The 17,401-nt window shown below is 45.0% G+C and overlaps 2 protein-coding genes and 1 long non-coding RNA gene across 7 annotated transcripts; 1 reads left to right on the forward strand and 2 right to left on the reverse strand.

The window, feature by feature from the left end:
* Positions 1-4,205: 4,205 nt before the first annotated feature.
* Positions 4,206-8,926, reverse strand: LOC100822969 (tyrosine--tRNA ligase 1, cytoplasmic). Its single transcript, XM_003573457.4, has 9 exons — positions 8,592-8,926; positions 7,186-7,469; positions 6,736-6,832; positions 6,462-6,567; positions 6,214-6,296; positions 5,594-5,739; positions 5,263-5,368; positions 4,764-4,823; positions 4,206-4,459 (listed from the first exon to the last, which is right to left on the reverse strand). The coding sequence occupies exons 1-9, from the start codon at positions 8,817-8,819 to the stop codon at positions 4,439-4,441; spliced, it is 1,131 nt and encodes a 376-aa protein (XP_003573505.1). The 5' UTR covers positions 8,820-8,926; the 3' UTR covers positions 4,206-4,438.
* Positions 8,927-9,377: 451 nt separating this feature from the next.
* On the reverse strand, positions 9,378-15,752 carry LOC100838003 (F-box protein PP2-B10). 2 transcript variants are annotated; one of them, XM_003571447.4, is made up of 2 exons: positions 14,827-15,724; positions 9,378-10,014 (listed from the first exon to the last, which is right to left on the reverse strand). In XM_003571447.4, the coding sequence occupies exons 1-2, from the start codon at positions 15,261-15,263 to the stop codon at positions 9,564-9,566; spliced, it is 888 nt and encodes a 295-aa protein (XP_003571495.2). In that variant the 5' UTR covers positions 15,264-15,724; the 3' UTR covers positions 9,378-9,563. The 2 variants fall into 2 exon arrangements, with proteins under 2 accessions (XP_003571495.2, XP_014756921.1); XM_014901435.2 differs by lacking the exon at positions 9,378-10,014 and adding an exon at positions 13,367-14,175 and having other exon boundaries at positions 14,827-15,752.
* On the forward strand, positions 10,379-13,456 carry LOC104583561. 4 transcript variants are annotated; one of them, XR_001407185.2, is made up of 6 exons: positions 10,379-11,174; positions 11,270-11,364; positions 11,673-11,851; positions 12,460-12,563; positions 12,762-13,220; positions 13,323-13,456. It is a non-coding gene; the product is annotated as an uncharacterized LOC104583561 (long non-coding RNA). The 4 variants fall into 4 exon arrangements; XR_731393.3 differs by having other exon boundaries at positions 10,415-10,776; positions 11,058-11,174; positions 12,762-13,410; XR_001407187.2 differs by having other exon boundaries at positions 10,415-10,776; positions 11,070-11,174; positions 12,762-13,410.
* Positions 15,753-17,401: the final 1,649 nt, after the last annotated feature.

A 17,401-nucleotide genomic window follows, 5' to 3' on the forward strand; every position in this document is an offset into this window, starting at 1 on the left:
TCATCTTTTGTATAGGTATCTATTTCAACTACGCTGCCTAGTGACCTCAATTCCATGTCGGCTCCAAAGTTGTACAACATTCTGAATGTATTGCCTTAGTCACCATACAGATCCTTCATAGCTATTTGCTTCCCTTTCCACGCAGTGTTGTAGCTAATTGTGCACTTGTAATCCCTTTCCAAGTCGTCTTGAAGTTGTTTTGCAGTTCTGCTTAAGTTGTTTTGCAGTTCTGCTTGGTTTTTTTGTCAGAATGGGCTTCACCTTTTCTGCAACCCAGGCTTGAGAAGTCATCTTCATGATTCTCCTCCCGGATGTCATACATGTGTGGTCATGTGGCATCCGATTGACCCTTATGAACCTCCCGTCAGGTTGTCTTCTCGCAGACATATACCATCGACAAGGCATCATATCCCCATCCTTACCCCTACATTTCGCTGTGAACCTGTTCTTATCAGTCCATGCCGTCCTACCTTGAAACTCTTTCTTGACAGCATATGACCTGAAAGCCATCTTCAATTCCTCCATACTAGACCAAAACGTCCCAACTGATATATCAGGATCATCTTTGTCATGAACCGCACGCATCTCTTCTTCATTTCCGTCATCTACTTCTTCTCCTCCTTGTGCAAAGAGGAGCTCAACTTCATCTTGGTAATCATCAACACGTTGCTCCAGGGGCACACTCTGCTCAGGAGGGGGCGGCGGCAACGTCCTTTTATCATTAGGCAATCGAATACCAAGAAGTTTGGCCATTTTTTCCTTGCTGAAAATTTGCGGAGCAATATCTGTTGGCAGATCAATATCTACTTATTCTAATCGACAGATGGTCCTTCTCCCTGCCCCGACCCCAAATCTTCTGGCGGATTAAGACTGTTTGGACCAAAATCTTGCACATTCCGCATGGGCTCGCTGTCTGCAAGGAATGCTATGTCGTTCATGGCTTCTGCAGCTTGTGACCGAATAATCCTACAGGTGAGTCTTCCCTACCATCAATTATCTCTGCATAAATTGTTATCTCAGGATCCCCTATCCTTCTCTGACCGTGTACGATTGCTTCAAAAAGCTGCGCAGCTGTCGTGATTCGCAAGTAGTTCCCCTCCCCACATAGCTACCTAATTCCAGCTCTTGGTTTGAACCCCAAACCACTGTCTTACCCAACTCCCCTAGGAAATCTACATCTACAACACTGATGCCATCCGCCTTGATTCTCACCGTTTCTATGGAATTCCTATTAATCACCCTAACACTGCCGTGTCTAACTTCCCAATGCAAGGATGAAACTTCACTCTCACACGTTCCTTTCCGTCGATGGGTTGTTCATTTCTACAAGCCACGGAACCAAATCAATTTCCTCTTCCCACAAGCAATTGCCTGACAGATATCAAATCGGCAAGAATTGAACGAAATTACTGCTTTGGAGAAATAATACTTACTCAGTACGAGCCCGTTCGGGTGATTCCATGACTCAAATCAAGCCCGCCCACAACCCACCGCCCCACAAACCCTAGAAAAGGGGAACAGAAGAAATCAGCGCCATTGGACTCGAATCAAGCAAAACAAGATGAAATAGAGCATGGTTGTGGGTTGGGGTACCGGATCTGATCTTGCCCAAGGTAATGCCACTCCCAAATGGACCGCTGCCGGCGTCTTCCAGAAGACCTGCGTCGCCGCCTGCTGGAGTCGGGGGCTGGAGTCTCGGGTCAAGCACGAGCTCAGAGACGAGGAAGAATGGCGGATGGCAACTAGTGCTGGGCCCGCATGTCTGCATATGCCGCATGGCAAGTTGTCGTGGGACCCACAGATCTACTTAGAACTGTCCCGTTGATGATGATGTTAAAACTTGCCACGGGAAATTTTGCATTTACCCCCTGTGGTTTACTTCAAACGAGCCCAACGGTTTCATTCCTGCAACGAAGAAGAAAGTGCCATTCTTTCTATGTCTGCCATCTTCAATGGTTTAGAAAAGCGATTGCCCCCTCCGCGAGAGGGAGGAGCGTGAGCGCCGGGAGAGGGAGGAGGCCAAGCGCCTGGAGAGGGAGGAGATTCGGCGCCGGGCATTCGAGGAGGCGATGGAGCGGGTAACGTTAGAGCAGGAGAAGCGGTGCCGGGCGTTGGAAGATTCGATCTGCCAGAGCCGTCGCGCCGCTGCTAGGTGTTACGATGACGACAACGACTCCAAGAGGCCACGCCTGACAACGACGCCCTAGATGGACCGCTTGATTGCTGCCGTCGGTACGTAGATCCCTCGTTTGCCGTTATCTTCTGCAATTTTAAGCAGTGGTTAAAGACATGATATCTCTGTTAATTGATACTTGTAGCTGAGACTAGGTTCAAGTTGGGAGAAAGTAGATGATCGCCCCTGAACCTGTTTTTAAGTTTGTATGAATTCAACCATGAAATGTCAAGCACAAACCCCTAAGGCCTTGTTTAGTACGGGTGGATTTCACCGGGATTTCTAGGGAATTTTGGGAATTCTGGTTCATTTTTTAGATTAGAATCACCAAAATTCTCCTTAATATCCCATGAAATCCACCTGCGCCAAACAATCCCTAACATGTACGAAACCTTTGTTTTCTTTTCTTCCAGTTTCCATCCACTTCACGTACAATCTTGTCTTACAGTTGCCACATCACAAAACTTTGTCACCTAGGGAGATTGATGTCGTTCTATTGCCGCTTTTGTCATTCAGCTAGTGCACAGTTGACTATTTGGATAATTAGGACCTGGGTCTATGTCTGTTCTCGACAGACTTAAAAGTTGAGTATATATAGCATAAAATTCTGATATTTGCCTATCTCGAATTTGAGTTACTTGGATCCTCATATCCTTTGGAGACTCCAGATTTTTATTATAAAACTCGGGAGTATTTAATTAGTTTCGCTGCATTTACAAGTCCCAGCTCTTCCTTTACCAATTAATCTTCTTATGATCTCGTTTATTTCTCCTTGGTAGGATCCCCGAGGTGGACATCTAGCTGGTCTTAACTGAATCCATGTGAACAAGTGTCAAGCAGTATGCAAATTAGTTTTGTAAGGAGCAGAACATCGACGCAGTTATTTAAATCTACTACATTGTACTGAACTAGTAATCATGCTTGACCATATTGTCTCGATATGAAGTGTCCACTCTTGCACAATTGTCTCTCATGATTCCTGGAAGTTTCAACTTTGGAGAAACTAGCAGTTTTCTTCTTCTGTGTTTTCTGTTATTGTTCTGAAATTCGGAATGATGCCCCATGTGGAAAGTTTTTCTTCCTCTTTATTCATTCATTTTATCATTTTCTGCTTTGTTTTAGCACCATGATCCTTTTGAAACCATATGTTTTGATTTTGCTGCGTTTATAATCTCCACGTTTCAAATTGTGATAATGTTTGTTTTTGTGAGAGCAGTATTTCCATTGGACATATTTCAGCACCAAATGTTTCGATAAATAAAGAGACTTACATTCCAAACTTTCCAATCTAGACGTTGATTTTATTTCCAACCGATTGTCTTTGGACCTTACTGCAGAAAAAAAAAATGGACATCTTTGGATTGTTAGCTCAAGAGCATGAATTCCCAATTGAAAATGTAAATTTTGAAAGTTAATGAGATTAGACACGACATGTTTGGGTTTGGAAGCTAGATATTTTCCGCCTTGATAGTTTCAAAAATTAGAAATTATTATTTTTGTCCTCAGTATGTCTTTTTGTATTGCAAAATAGGCTTTCAGAGGCATTTATATTTCCACACCAGTGGACAAAGAAAAACAGACATTCATCATGCGGAGTTGATTTTCACCCCTACCTCTTTTTTTTTAGAGGCCCTACCTCTTTGTTTTGGTTGTGCAATATAATTTTCTTCATGACACACTTTATCGAGTAAACTTGCAACTGTACGTGGTAGTAGAGTGCTAGTGCTTGAGTTTATGTTTTGAGTAGTGTTCTTCAATAAAACATTTGCTTTTAGTTGTACTTTGGAGATAATAAGTTTGTTCGGAGTATGTTCTATTTCTCCATATATTTTTTTGCACACGCACATTGTATAATTTGAAGCACATCCATGATTATTTTCCACAAAAATTCAAGACCAATTGTCGTCCATCTCCAACGTCAGGTGTGGCCTCTCCAAGATCACGTGAATCACTCGAAGAAGAATGACCATCTGGGAATCGATGATTTCCCTCTAAAAATTTTGTCACTCTTGAGATAATTCTTGGGGGAGTGTAGTTTAACCTCGAGTTTAAAGATTTGGCTTGATGTCAGCGAACACAGATTTCCAAAGGAGAGCGACTTCATATAAAACCAAGAGATTGTACACCGAGTTTTTCTGATGCATAGCAATGGTAAAGTAACTTAGTAGCATGGACAAAATTGTGCCATTGAAGATTGTTCCCGCGATTATCTGCTTCTAGTGTTGGTTGGGTGGTCCATGTAGTTATCAATCAAGGTTTTGCTCCTCAGTTGGTTACCCTGTACTTCTGCAAAAAGGGAAATGTCCGAATCAAACTCCTTGCAGTCGAAAGATGCATCTTCAAGGCTTGAAGTTTTAAAGCCAGGGTTATGTTTGAGCAACTTGAACAAAACTGTCATTTGAGTTTGAACGAGCACCAACACTCGAGGAGTAAGCAGACATAAAGAAAAATTCATGCTTGCTGCAGTTGTTCAGTGCGGAGTGGGAGCATGGGGCATGAGGATGAAAGAAGTTTGTCAAGTCTTAGTATGTCCAGAGTAAAAACAATGTTTCTTTTGAACATCCATTGAAGTGAGTAAAACATTTTGTACCTTAACAGTGTTAAGGAGAACTTTGGCTTCACTGTTGGTGTTGAAGTGGTCACGAACAGGCTGAAAAGGGGAAAATAGTATTAGGGCAAAAAAAACTATACATGAATAAATATCCAAATTAGCAGTAAAACAATACCTTAATGTCAGCAAAACATAGGTGTCCAATGACAAACATGCTAATACAAAATTGCATTAAGAGCACACAAATTGACACCGCAACAATAAAAACGGTGTGATGACTCAAATTAGGAGAATTGCAGTGGTGGAACGAAATAAAACAACAAAGAGAAACTGTCTCAAGTATCATAGGACAATAGACTCAAAACTGAAAGTTTAAAAATGCAGTGGTGGAATGAACCAAAACAACAAACATAAACATTCTCAAGAATCACACTTCTATTAACTCATAAAGGTAAGCTTCAAGTGTATACTTTATGACAAGTAAAAGACTGTATTACATAGTTGAAGAAAGGTGAAGCCAAATGAGGAGAAACTATACCTTCAATATTTCATTTATCGCTTTTGCCAAAGCAGGTTTAACGTCAGCAGGATGCAAAGCACCACTCACATAATCCGCGGTGAGCTCATCCATGTTTGCAAATGTTCTGTTTAAAAGAAGGCCATTGTTATAATTCCACACAAAAGGTCTTCCGTGTTTGAAAACCCATAATGCAATGGTATAAAATCTCCAAAGGTAATATATTAAAGGGATGACCTTCTATTTGATTAAAAAAACATAGTTTGTGGTGGTACATTAGATGGCTCTTCACATAATTGATGATAACAAAAGATAGTTTTCAACGTTTTGTAGTCCAAGAAAAGAATATTACTTGTTGCCACCATTATTTTCTTTCCGAACCACCTCAAACTTGTCAAACCAAGGGAAAACAATGTACTTGATGTACTCCAAGCACGGATTTCCCTCAACAATGTTAGGAGGGCAGAAAGCTTGTTTTATCTTCAAATTTACCTGAGCCTGCAATCAAGTTGGTTACAGACTTACAGTACAATATCAGCTTAGAAAGGCAAAACCTTCACAAAAACATACCGCTACATGAACTGTAGATATTGTTAATACGATGATAAAGTGATGACTGAATGACATTTATAAAATCAGTTGAACAAAAAGAAAAAAAAACTACAGATAAAGGTAAAACAAAGTGCAAATCGGCATGGAAAGCTAAATTTGTTTAACTTTAAATATTACCATACATGTCAACCGTATCGAGGAACTATATTAACATCTCTAAACCAAACTTGTAAGTATAAATAGTATAGTGGTAAGGGCTTCATTTTCTAGCATGGAAGATGAGGACCCCCTATAATGTTCTAGTCAGTAATATCTTTCAACATTCAAAAGTTCTCCCTTGCAGGCATTTTACGATTCAACATTAGGTACCCATGCTTTGGAATAAAGAAACATTGCTAATGAAGAGAACATCTGAGGAACCTCATCATCTTCCATAAAGATGGCTGATGTTGGATCACTCTTTGACATCTTCTCCTGGCCTTCTTTGAAACCTGGGAGCATATCTGTGATTCATATTAAGGGAGAAATGTTTTTGCACAACCTGGCAATGAACCACCACTCAAGATTTCAAACACCATAACAAGTTAGACACATATACCAATGATGACATATGAGTGAAAGTACAATATAGAAAAACATAAACAGCAACAATGGGCAAATCAGGATACGATGTGACAGAATAATAGGTTTATTCTTCCTTTTGATGTCATCGCAATATTCCCTTGCTAGCATGTTAACCTTCCTTTGGTCCATGCCCAACTGGCATATGTCTGCCTATACAAGGAAAAAGGATTAGTGCAAAATAATAAGTGCATATAAATCCAGATTAAGGATATACCACCACGTCATATTAAGGGAACTCAGGAAACATCAATAATCTTAATTACGTTAATTCAATAGCTACCTTTTGCGGAGCATGGTCTGCAACATAAATATACTAACCTTCAGGAAGAATATATCAGCACATTGCATACAAGGATAGAAGATCTGTGCAGCAGTCAATTCCTCATTGTCACTGCGACCCATAATTGTACAACACCTGTGCAGTACGAAAAATGAGAAAACTAAATATATCCCATATGCAGGGTGGGGGACCCATAGTTGTACACCACCTGTGCAGTACGAAAAATGAGAAAACGAAACATATGCCATATATGCAGGGTGGAGGAAGGGGGGGGGCGACAGATCTGTCCTGATGGTAGCAAGAGTAACAATACGGTCCATAATAATACATCAACAGGCGCACGCAAAAAAAACATTAACAGGCATAGTAAGAAAAATACCACATAATAAAGAAAAAGGAGGCGGGCGGGCGGGGTATGATGGTTCAGGTTCAAACTATGCAAGGTTAAGAATCCTTTGAATGCATATGCAATCTAAGGGACTGCATACCTCGTTATTCTTTTGATATTATTTTTCCTGCCAATGTCCATTACAAGCGGCCAGTATTCATTTGCACGCTTATTGATTTCTTCCGAGGACCACAGGAATTCCACGCCATCAAGGTTCATACCAGCTGCTTTCCATATTTCAATCATATAGCGCCCAACAGTCTGGATTTTTTTCAGGTCGCCCCCCATTTTGTTGTTTAGCTGTGCGAACCAGTCTGCTATCCAGATTTTCACTTTGCATCCCGCTTTGATCATCTTGTTAACGTTAATTGTCTTGACAACACCCTGCGAATACAGCAATGAGAACGTCAAGCATTGGCAAGTCCTTCTCAGGTCTTACAATGTCAACGATACATGCATATTGTCCTTAAGCATCAGTGAAGTAGAATTTTCATTATGTGTTGTACTGGCTTCACAGATGTCGAGGCACACCAATTAAGCTTTGTAGGCATCTTTCTATGTTTCATAATGTGTTGTGCCAGCCAAACATATCGCTGGAAGATAGGACAAGGAAGTGCTCAGGACAGTGCTAGTTACTTGTATATTTATGTTTCTCCTCTTTTTTTAGTCATCTCTTCTAAACATATAATGGTTTGTTTACTCTTTCGTAGTTTTCTTCCATGAATTAAACAGTTCAACCAATAACCACGAGTGCAAGTATAATCAGCATGTAGTATTTTCATGAAGCAAAGAAACAGTGAACTAATTAATCTTTCCTGTTTCTTGACCCTGAATCATCAAGGTTGGTTATTATCCAAAACTTAATTGGCACTCCTAATTACTCCCATACAATACCAGCCAACATAGACCTGGACGACAGGACAAGGAGGAGTTCAGGACAGTGCTAGTTAGTCCTATATTCATTTATGTTTGTCCGCGTCTTAGTCATCGCTTTTCTTTCTAAACACAAAATGGTATGTTTACACTTTCTTAGTTTCGTTCCGTGAATTAAGCAGTTTAATTAATTACGACAAATGCAACTATAATCAGCACACCACATTTAACAAACCTGGTCAGCGAATAAAATGAATAGAAGTAAATTTCATGTGCAGAGCATTGAAATCTAAGGCAAGAACATACATAGTCCAAAGTGCAAACTCCCCAGTTGGCTGATGCTCTATCATGCTAACCCTCTTGAAATTAATTAATTTGGTATCAAAATAGCTGCTCACTAAATTCCTGCAGCACTACTGAGTAGGCACATATCAGTACATTCAGACGATAAATTTTACCACACTAACAACACCTTTCATATATTCTAGTAACCAGAATAGTTCAAACACAATCCCCACAAGATAAAAAGTTCAAACACAAAAATCCGATCAGCTGCCTATAAAAAAAATGTATCCTCCTTCTAAAGCTAGTAGGGCGCATTGATTTCGAAGTGGGTTCGACTCGAACTCGAACCTGAGCGATGTGCATGCGGCCGGAGGGCTCGAACCCGTCGTAGCAGACGGGGACGGGCTTGTTCTGCAGCAGGCGCTTGAGCTCGTCGGGCATGATGCACTCCTCGGCGATGCCCATCAGCAGGTCGAACCGCTCGTCCAGGCTCATCCCCGCCACGGCCCCCGCGAGGCCCTCCGCGGCGGCGGCGGTGGCCGGGGGAGTGTCCACGGGAGGCGGGGAAGGCTCCATTGGGATGCGGCGGCGGCCGGAGTCCGAGTCCAAAGGCGGCGGCGGCAGCGGAGGAGGAGCGTGCTTTGGAGTTTGGAATGGGCTGGCTAGGGTTGCTCTCTTTGTGTGTTCGACTCAGATGTCGAGAGAGGTTCCGTTCAGTTCAAGAGTAGCAGATGGGCTAAAGAAAACGTGGACCGTTAGCAGCTCGCATCGCCAGCCCACTAAGCTATGAGTTGGCCCATCCTCCAATACCGCCTCTCAAAAAAAAATTCTTCCAATACCGAGGAGAGACCATTGTCCATCAATCGATCCCTTCATCCCTTCCCAGATGGCCTTTCGGCCCAAGGCCCATCCTGGGCTCTGGCCACGTCAGGATAAAATGGCCTGGGGCGTGCGCGGGCCGCAGCCGCCGGTGTTGCCGCGCCGGATATTTTGTTCTTTTTTTTTATGCTTTCTCTTTTTCTTCGCGTTGCTCTGTGACGCTCTTGGTAGAGACAGGGCGAGTTGGTAGAATGATGGGATCCGCGCGTGAGAATGAATTGATGCCCAAAAACTCTATCTATACAAAATTTGAAATGCCCTCAAAGGATTGCAGTTACAGGAGTCAATTCTTATTTCATCGTTTGGATCCGGTTCATATATGGGACACCGAAAATGTGAGAACAGACTCGTGCAACAACAGGAGCTGCTACTGATAGCTCATGCCTCATCGACGAGATGAGTTGATATGCTGTTACAAACACTGTACACATCGATTTTCCATCACAAACAGAGGGGCCTGAACTCGACGCCCTCCACAACGAGCCCGCACTTAGGGTACCAACCGAGCACCTCAAAGCTCGCCACCACCTCTTCTTCCTCCCGTGCCATGGCATGGTCGCCACCTGTGCGCAACCGTCCCATCTCCATCTCCCACCACCCGTCGGTCCTCAAAGCCGGGACCCTCACGTCGTCGCTTCCGCATCCTTCAAGGCCGATGAACCTATGCGTCTCGACAATGTCAGGGCGGAGGCACACGGTGTGGCGTGACGTGATGTGGTCACCCACGGACACCGTGGTCTCCTGGTCCGGAAAGCTCAGGCCACGGTGTCCGTCCACGGTGGCAAAGACAAGGTACGCCACGTAGGCCGTGGCTGGTGTCAGCATGGAGGCTGGGAGATGGGCGTAGATGTCGAGGCATGTGCAGTCCACCAGCTGGGCGACCTCGGAGAACCTGATGTTTTATCGTTCATGCAACAGGAATTTAATCAATCTCTGATCAGTGCAAGAAGCAATTGGGAGATCAAGATCAAACGTGCATATGTATATGCCAAATTAGCACTTGTTAAATCACTGCACGCAATAATTAATCTTAGCCACTGGATTAACCTGAGAGATCCACCTTTTGGTTTTATCTTTAGTTGGGTCTATTTTTAGTCTTTTCCTTTAGTTTTGGATCCTGCGGCAAAAATCCTGTCAGCTATATCTTTTTTTTACTGCTACTTAATTTGCAGTTTGGTACCTACTTACGTTGGTCCGTCCGTCGTGAGTCATCCGCATCCCCTCCTCGCGCCCGTCTCAAACAATCGCTCCAAAAGTAAACCCACCGCCCTCGCACACAGCCAGAAAAAATATCCAGTCCCTCGCCCCCTATCCAAAGTTCCAAACCCTTGGACACGGCACCGCCGCCGCCGCATTTGATTCGCCGGCCACCGCGGTCCTGTGCCCTCGCCGTCACCGGGCACAGCTCCGACTCCCTGGCAGCCTGCAGCCCTCCCCCTCCGCCTTGCTGTACGCGCCGCCTCACGTCTTGGCCTCCCCCAAAATCAATCGGGGCGGCGTAGAAGATGAGGTGAGGATTCCGGGATCTTTGCTCTTTCGCAACAGCGCCCCTGCACCCGCGTCCTACATGTGCGGCCACCACCAGCAACAGCAGCAGCATCGCGTCACTGGATGCCGCTGAGTTCAACCACGCCCGTCGAGTCAACTCCTTCGGGTATTTCATTCTGTGGCCCTTCACATCATGAAAGAGGGATATTCAGTAGATTTCTGGGAGCTCCATGACTTCACATCTTGACATGCATATACCGTTTTAGATTTCAAGAAAGATTGCATTTTTTTACGGGATATTATGTCCACAATCTAGATCTGTGTTCAGTACTTTATGTGTTAGTAGTACTGCCTCCATTGTCCATTTAGCCAAGAACTGATCCTACTTCCTTGCAATGTATATTTCAATATTTGTACTCCTTAGAGATGTTCTTCATCTTCCTTTAGATGAGTAAACAGATGCTGAAGGGTCATGAAGGAGTGCAAGTCGAGATTATTGGTAGGCTGCCAACACTGTTTGGCTTGGTTCGTTCTGAAATGGCTCCAGATCATCCGAAAACAAAGGTGAGCATTTCATGATGTTCTATCATTGGGAATTTTAAATTCAATTGATTTTTAGTTTATCAGCAACTGCTACCTATTAACAATAAGTTTTTTAGGGATTTTCTGTCAGACATGATTGTACTATGGGGAAGCTAAAGATAGCGAGCTTTGACAATTACCTGTCAGAAAAGATCATTCTCATGTGTTTCAGGTTGAATATCAGTCATGCTATGTATTTCACTATTCTAGGCATAATGTACCGCTGACTCTCTTGTGATATCTTGTTTACAGCTGCAAATTTTCTTAAATAAGAATTCTTTAGGTGATATCCTTGTGTGCTTCATTTTTGTCTAATCTTCTTTGTTAATGATATGAAAGAAATATTATTTAGTTTTAACAACCTGTTCCTTCAAGGTTGTCTTTGCTTACACTTACGTTTCAATTTTCCGTCACATCAGATTAAATGTTTCATAAAGAATTCTCAGTTGGGTGTTTGATTTGTATTTTTGGTGTTTGCAGTAGCTCAGGGATAAAGTTAGGTTGGTCTGTTGGTGGCATCATCTTATGACCTGTTGTTTGCTGCCACCGACGTGTAGCAGATTTCAAAGGAAGGCGGCTCTCTATGGAGCTAAGGGCAGATGAAAAGATTTTAGAGGGATGAGATTATGAGAGACCATGTGAAGCACTAAGATAAAGAGGTGAGCTTCACCTACACTGCTACACAATGTGCTTTTGATGGTTTACATGGATAGTACCAATATAGTTTGCTCTTAATTAAAGATTTCCAAGCATCTATATAGCATTGAAGATGTACAAGAAGTTCTGAGCTTTCCATAGAATTTTTCTATGCACAATTTGGTCTGATGGTTTATCTTCAGTGGCCAGTTTAGTTTTGCGTTTTATATGAGCAAATTACCTTCAGAAATACATCTTTCTGTGCACACTGACTTTGCCGGCCACTTTAGACCCTGTTAGGGGTCTAATTAGATTATATCACTCTCTTTTGAGTAAGAAGCGACACCATGTTCTGATTACTGTGCACATCATGTTAGAATCAAGAAACATAGGGCCTCTATTGATATGGGATCTGGTACCACAGCATTGTAGTTTAGAATTCAAGATGGACATATAAGCTTATGGACATAGTCCCTCTTGCACTATGGTTGAGATCAAGATGCTTATGTCTTCCTATGTAGCTTCTGCTATTCACCGGAGTCCGCTAAACAGGTTGTTATATCTTGCACGAGATTGCTCATCTCATTTCACTAATCATTTCATTTTCTGGTTTTTGCCGTGTGTTCTGCAGCTTAAATCTAAGATGAAGCCTACATCTTCAACTAAATTTTCTGGATCAAACATTGAGAAGGATGTTGTTGAGTGGTAGCACTAAATCACTGACATTTCAAAGAAGTTAGTTCTACCACCGAACCCGATAAATATAAAGATCTAAAACCATGTCCTTGTATACTACTGTTTGTATTTCAAAATTATCAAGCACGGCATGCATGGATGGTGAATATTAACCTGCAAAAAACAAAACTTCTAATATTTTACAGTTTTTGATTTTGTGGAATGACATTGGCTGCTATTGATTGTGTGCTATTGCAGGTTATCCCTATGCAGGTGTGCTAGAGAAGATTTACCCTATCTGTTCTATATATATGACTTGACTACAAAAGGAGTCGACTTGTGAAAATGATCTTCTAGAAGTACATCATGAGCCAACGTTTGATTGTCTCTGATGAAACTGACAACCTGCAAAGTCAAATTTTGAGAGATAGAAGCAGGAAGAAGTACAGCTTGAGATTATACTCGCAAGGCACTAAAAGCTTATCGGCAAGCTGTCTCAACGAAAATGGCAGATCAGGAAGCTCTACTTTGCCCGGTGTAGTTAAAGTCATTTTGCAAAAACATTCATTTCTGATGGAGCAGTGGCAGGACCAAAGCGGGGAATAATGGTGAATGGAAGGAACAGCTTTATTATGCACATTGGAGCACACACAGTGTTGAATGAGGGACAAGGAGATTCGACTTGATACCTCTCCACCACTATGGGTTTGTTGACAGGTAATTTCTTGGAAAGCTAAAAGTAGAATCAGTATTAGGATTGCCACACATATCTGGAACTCTGTTTTTTTTTTCTGACATTTGTCTACACTAACGTTGTAGATGTCATTGGTCAAGCATTAGACGTTTTGGGCATACAAGAGGTCCCAAAAGAATTATGCATGACAGAATTTTGTAGCTTACAGATTGATTATTTGAGGTAATTAAATTCAGTGTCCTTTTGGATCATTGCATTATATATTTGGGTGCGGTAAGATAAGAGTCAAAACTCGCACATGAATTTGTCAATCCGTAGCAACGCACGGGCACTCAACTAGTGGCTCTTAACTCATGGATAGCCGGCCTATGACAAAGGACACGCTTAGGGCGTGTTTGGTCTCCCGCATGGGCCTTGGCCCGCAGCCGAGCTGCAAAAACGGACCGGTTTGGTTCCCTGCACGGGCCTTGGCCTGCACCCGCACGCTGCATCGCGGCTGGAAAAATCGGGCTGGAGCCTGCATGCCAGATATGCTCGAATCGGGCGTTTTTCTGGTGCAGCGGCGCTTTCTCGTCTCTTTCATCTTTCGTTTCTTCCCGACTCGCGCCGCTCCGCCGCCTAGCCATTTTCCTCCGCCGCAGTTCGCATGAGGAGCGGTTCCTCCTCGAGATCCCCCGCCTTTCTTCCTCCGAGATCACGCCGATCTTCCTCAGCCAGTCCTCCTCCGAGATCTGGACGCCGGCCATCCCCTGCGGGTCCTCCTGTGCTGGTCCCCCGAGATTCCGTGGCCGTTTCTCCTCCGCCGCTGCCGTTTCTCCTCGTTTTCTCCTCCACCGCCGTTTCTCCTCCTCCACCGCCAACTGCTGCAAGGCTACCAAACAATCGGCTCCAGCGAGAGGATTGCATGCCGGCTGCTGCATCGCGGCTGCGCTGCGAGCTGGGGGCGTCAGCCCAACCAAACACGCTTTCCTCCACGAGCTGGTAGAAATCATTGAGAATGCCACAACAGCACTATAATCCATAAGCATTTTGATGACTGGTTTAGTGAAAGAAAAATTATGAAGAAATGGAGGAACCATGTATTTTTTGAGGCACATGATCTTTTATATGCCAACTTGATAATAAATTTAAATGCTTTAATGATTAGTGCTGAAGCTACTCTCCAGTGCTGTTCTTACATTTAGGAGCAGAGATAGTAAAGCTTAGTGCGCGCTGCTTCAGCTAGCTACTGCAGTACTCCTACGCGTTTCTCGACGGACGACCAATGAGGACGTCGCAGAATTAGTGTTAAATTTCTGCGGGAACAAATTATTAGTACTGCGGCTAGTGTTGATGGTGACGCACAATATTTAGACACTTGATTGGTTTCAGTGTGTCACAAAAGGCAAATTTAGTACTAAATGGAAGCAGTTGTTGGCACCAACCCCTGATCGTCTTATTTGTGAATATTCCTTCACATTGAAATCGTCTGTCACGAATTCTCAGTCATGTCTTGAAAACTACGTTGTTTAATTAACCATTCAGCATCTCAATCGACCAACAAATTAATCAGGGAGTAATGGAGTTTTGGGGGCAGTTGGTAGATTCGTGAAGGAGGAGAGGAAGAAGGGGATCAACTGATGGATTTACCTGGAGAGGGGGTGGGGCGTCCATCGCCAGCAGAGCTCGCCGTCGTCCCAGGGCAAGCAGAGCCTCCTGGCCGACAGCGCCACGCACTTGCCGCCGCTCCCTTTCGCCAGCCACACCGCCATGCCGCCGCCGCCGCCGTCCTCCATGAGGACCGCGGCGCTGTCGGCGAGCCCGAGGTAGGCCTCCTTCTTGGACGACCTGGCCGGCGGCGGGAGGAGGGCGCGGTAGTCGGGCGGGAGGAAGCGCGCCCAGACGGCGTCGGACCCGGCGGCGTCGCGGAAGGTCGGGGACACGGCGGCGCAGCGGCACGCGTCGCGCGGGGAGGTCAGCGCCAGCACGTGCGCCACGCAGGATTCCGGGAGGTCGCCCATGTTCGCCCGCGCCGCCGTCGAGCCCCTGCTCTGCTCCTCCTCCGCCGCCGCCGCCTGGCTCCCCATGGATGGATGGATGGCTGTATCCCGCCGGCTCCGGCGGCTAGGTAGTAGAGATAGATTCCGTTGAATCTGGGGAAGGAATCGGACACGAATGGATCAATCGAGCGGGATTTATATAGGAACTCTGTAACTTCCGCGGAACGAATTGTTTATGCGAGAGAGGGAGAAGAACTGGAGTGGGAGTGGGGAAAGGAAATCAAGGACGGTGTGCGGACTGGCGGCGTGTCAGCGATGAATGCGTCCACGTATGTGGCACTCCATCTCTCCTTCCACCCAAAACAAAAGAGTCTTCCATTCCATGTAGTACTCCGTATTTCGATTATCCAATAATTCCTAAATTCCATGCGCGCACTTTGGTACGTAGGAAAGAAAGGGAAGTACCAAGCGAGAGGGGTGATTGTTTGCATAGCCTAGCTTGTATGTCCTCAAAGAGATTGCATATTTGTGGCCGGAGCCACGACTTTGTGCCCCGTCAGGCCTTGTTTGGTTCGTTTGGTGTTAGTTATTTTTTAGTCATTAGTGTTTTGATATTTAAGGGTTTTGGGTGTGCATTCAGAACACCCAAAAACCCAAAACACTTGTGCAAAAATGGATTGTTTTGTTGGGAAAAACTAAAACTTCCTATCAAACAACCATTTAAATTCCCAGTGTTTTTCAATTTGGAGTGGATAAAACCCACACTAGTGACAAACAAGCCCTCAAGTGGCAACGGAGATGTTCATCCGGTCGGAGCCACGGCGTTTTTGACCATAAACAAACCGGATTTTCGGTTCCGAAGAAAACGGGTCAGCATTTTCACGGGACCGAATTTTCTCCGGAACTAGAAACCGTTTTGGTTCGGTTAAACGGAGTGCCCAATCATACGCATCCCAAAAGTTGCAGGGGGATGTGAGTTTTTTTTGTTTTTCTTTTTTTAGGGAGGGAAGGAGCGATGTGAGTCGAACACACGCCACCTATAGTCAAATGCAGCAAGCAGGACGAGGTTCATGCTGCTGCAAGCAAGCAAGCGGGCAGCGATTGACCAAACAGTAAATTACTGTACTGGTTGGCCTTTTTCCACGCACGAAACCAGGAATCCACGCCGAGATTCTCCGATCCCCACCTGCATCTGCATCCTGCCGGCGGGGAGCAGATCGAAGATTCATCGTCCATTGGCTCCCCAGGTTGGTAGGAGAGCGGCGCGGCCGGATCGTTCTTCCGGATGTGACAGCCCACGAGAATCCAGCGGCGACTCCTGACACGTTGTTCACACTGCGATAAAACAACGCGAGCCTCTGTACGTGTTATGCGTGAGCGTGACTCGAAAAGAGAATGTCACGCATAAGAATAGCATCGCAAAAATCTAAGGAAAAATTAGAGAAAATTACTAAAAACCATTCGGACACATGTCTAGAAAAACCATCCTTTCTATTTTATTTTTCAAATTACCACCACTTTCTTGGTCTCTTGTACTCCCGCACACTGATTTCGCTGTTGATCTCATTTTGACCGAAAACTTGACAGGGGCCCACATGTCAGGTCCATCGTGGCGCCACGTTGGATAATATGCTCGTCCCTTTCTCCTTCTCGGCCCCCGCTGCCTATGGGCACGAGCCGAGCCGACGGACGTGCGCACGGTGTCGTTGCAGCCCACGGACGACGCGAGCCGCCGCCTCTGAGCACGCCGCCACCGCTGCCTAGGAACGGGAGCGCTGTTGCCGCCAGACGGGCGCAGACCGCCGCCATCGGCGCGAGCCGACGCCATGTGCGCGCCAGGCCGTCACCGATGTGCTTCGCGCCGACACTGGTTGGGCTGCTCTACCGCATCCGGTCGAGTACTACTAATCAAGCCACGAACGAACCCAGCCGCAAATCATCAATCACGGGAGTATCACCACAAGAAGCAGTCAAGGAATCCCATCGAAGGAAAATCAATCAGAAGACTCAGAAATAATCAACAAGCTTTCGCGTGGCACCCGACAAGTCGCGGACGCGTGAAGCCGCCGCTGCCTCGGGAGTGCGTGGGCGGGAGCGCCTTCAGCGGGGGCCGCCATCGCGGATGGAGGCGGGCGTGGCGAGCTCCGATGCTGGTCGAATCAGGCTCTCGTCAAAGAGCCCAAGGCAGCCGTGGTTGGGAGGAGATTAGGAGAAGCGCGATTGGA

Source organism: Brachypodium distachyon, chromosome 3 (genome assembly GCF_000005505.3).
Source record: "Brachypodium distachyon strain Bd21 chromosome 3, Brachypodium_distachyon_v3.0, whole genome shotgun sequence".
NCBI classification, from domain to species: domain Eukaryota; kingdom Viridiplantae; phylum Streptophyta; class Magnoliopsida; order Poales; family Poaceae; genus Brachypodium; species Brachypodium distachyon.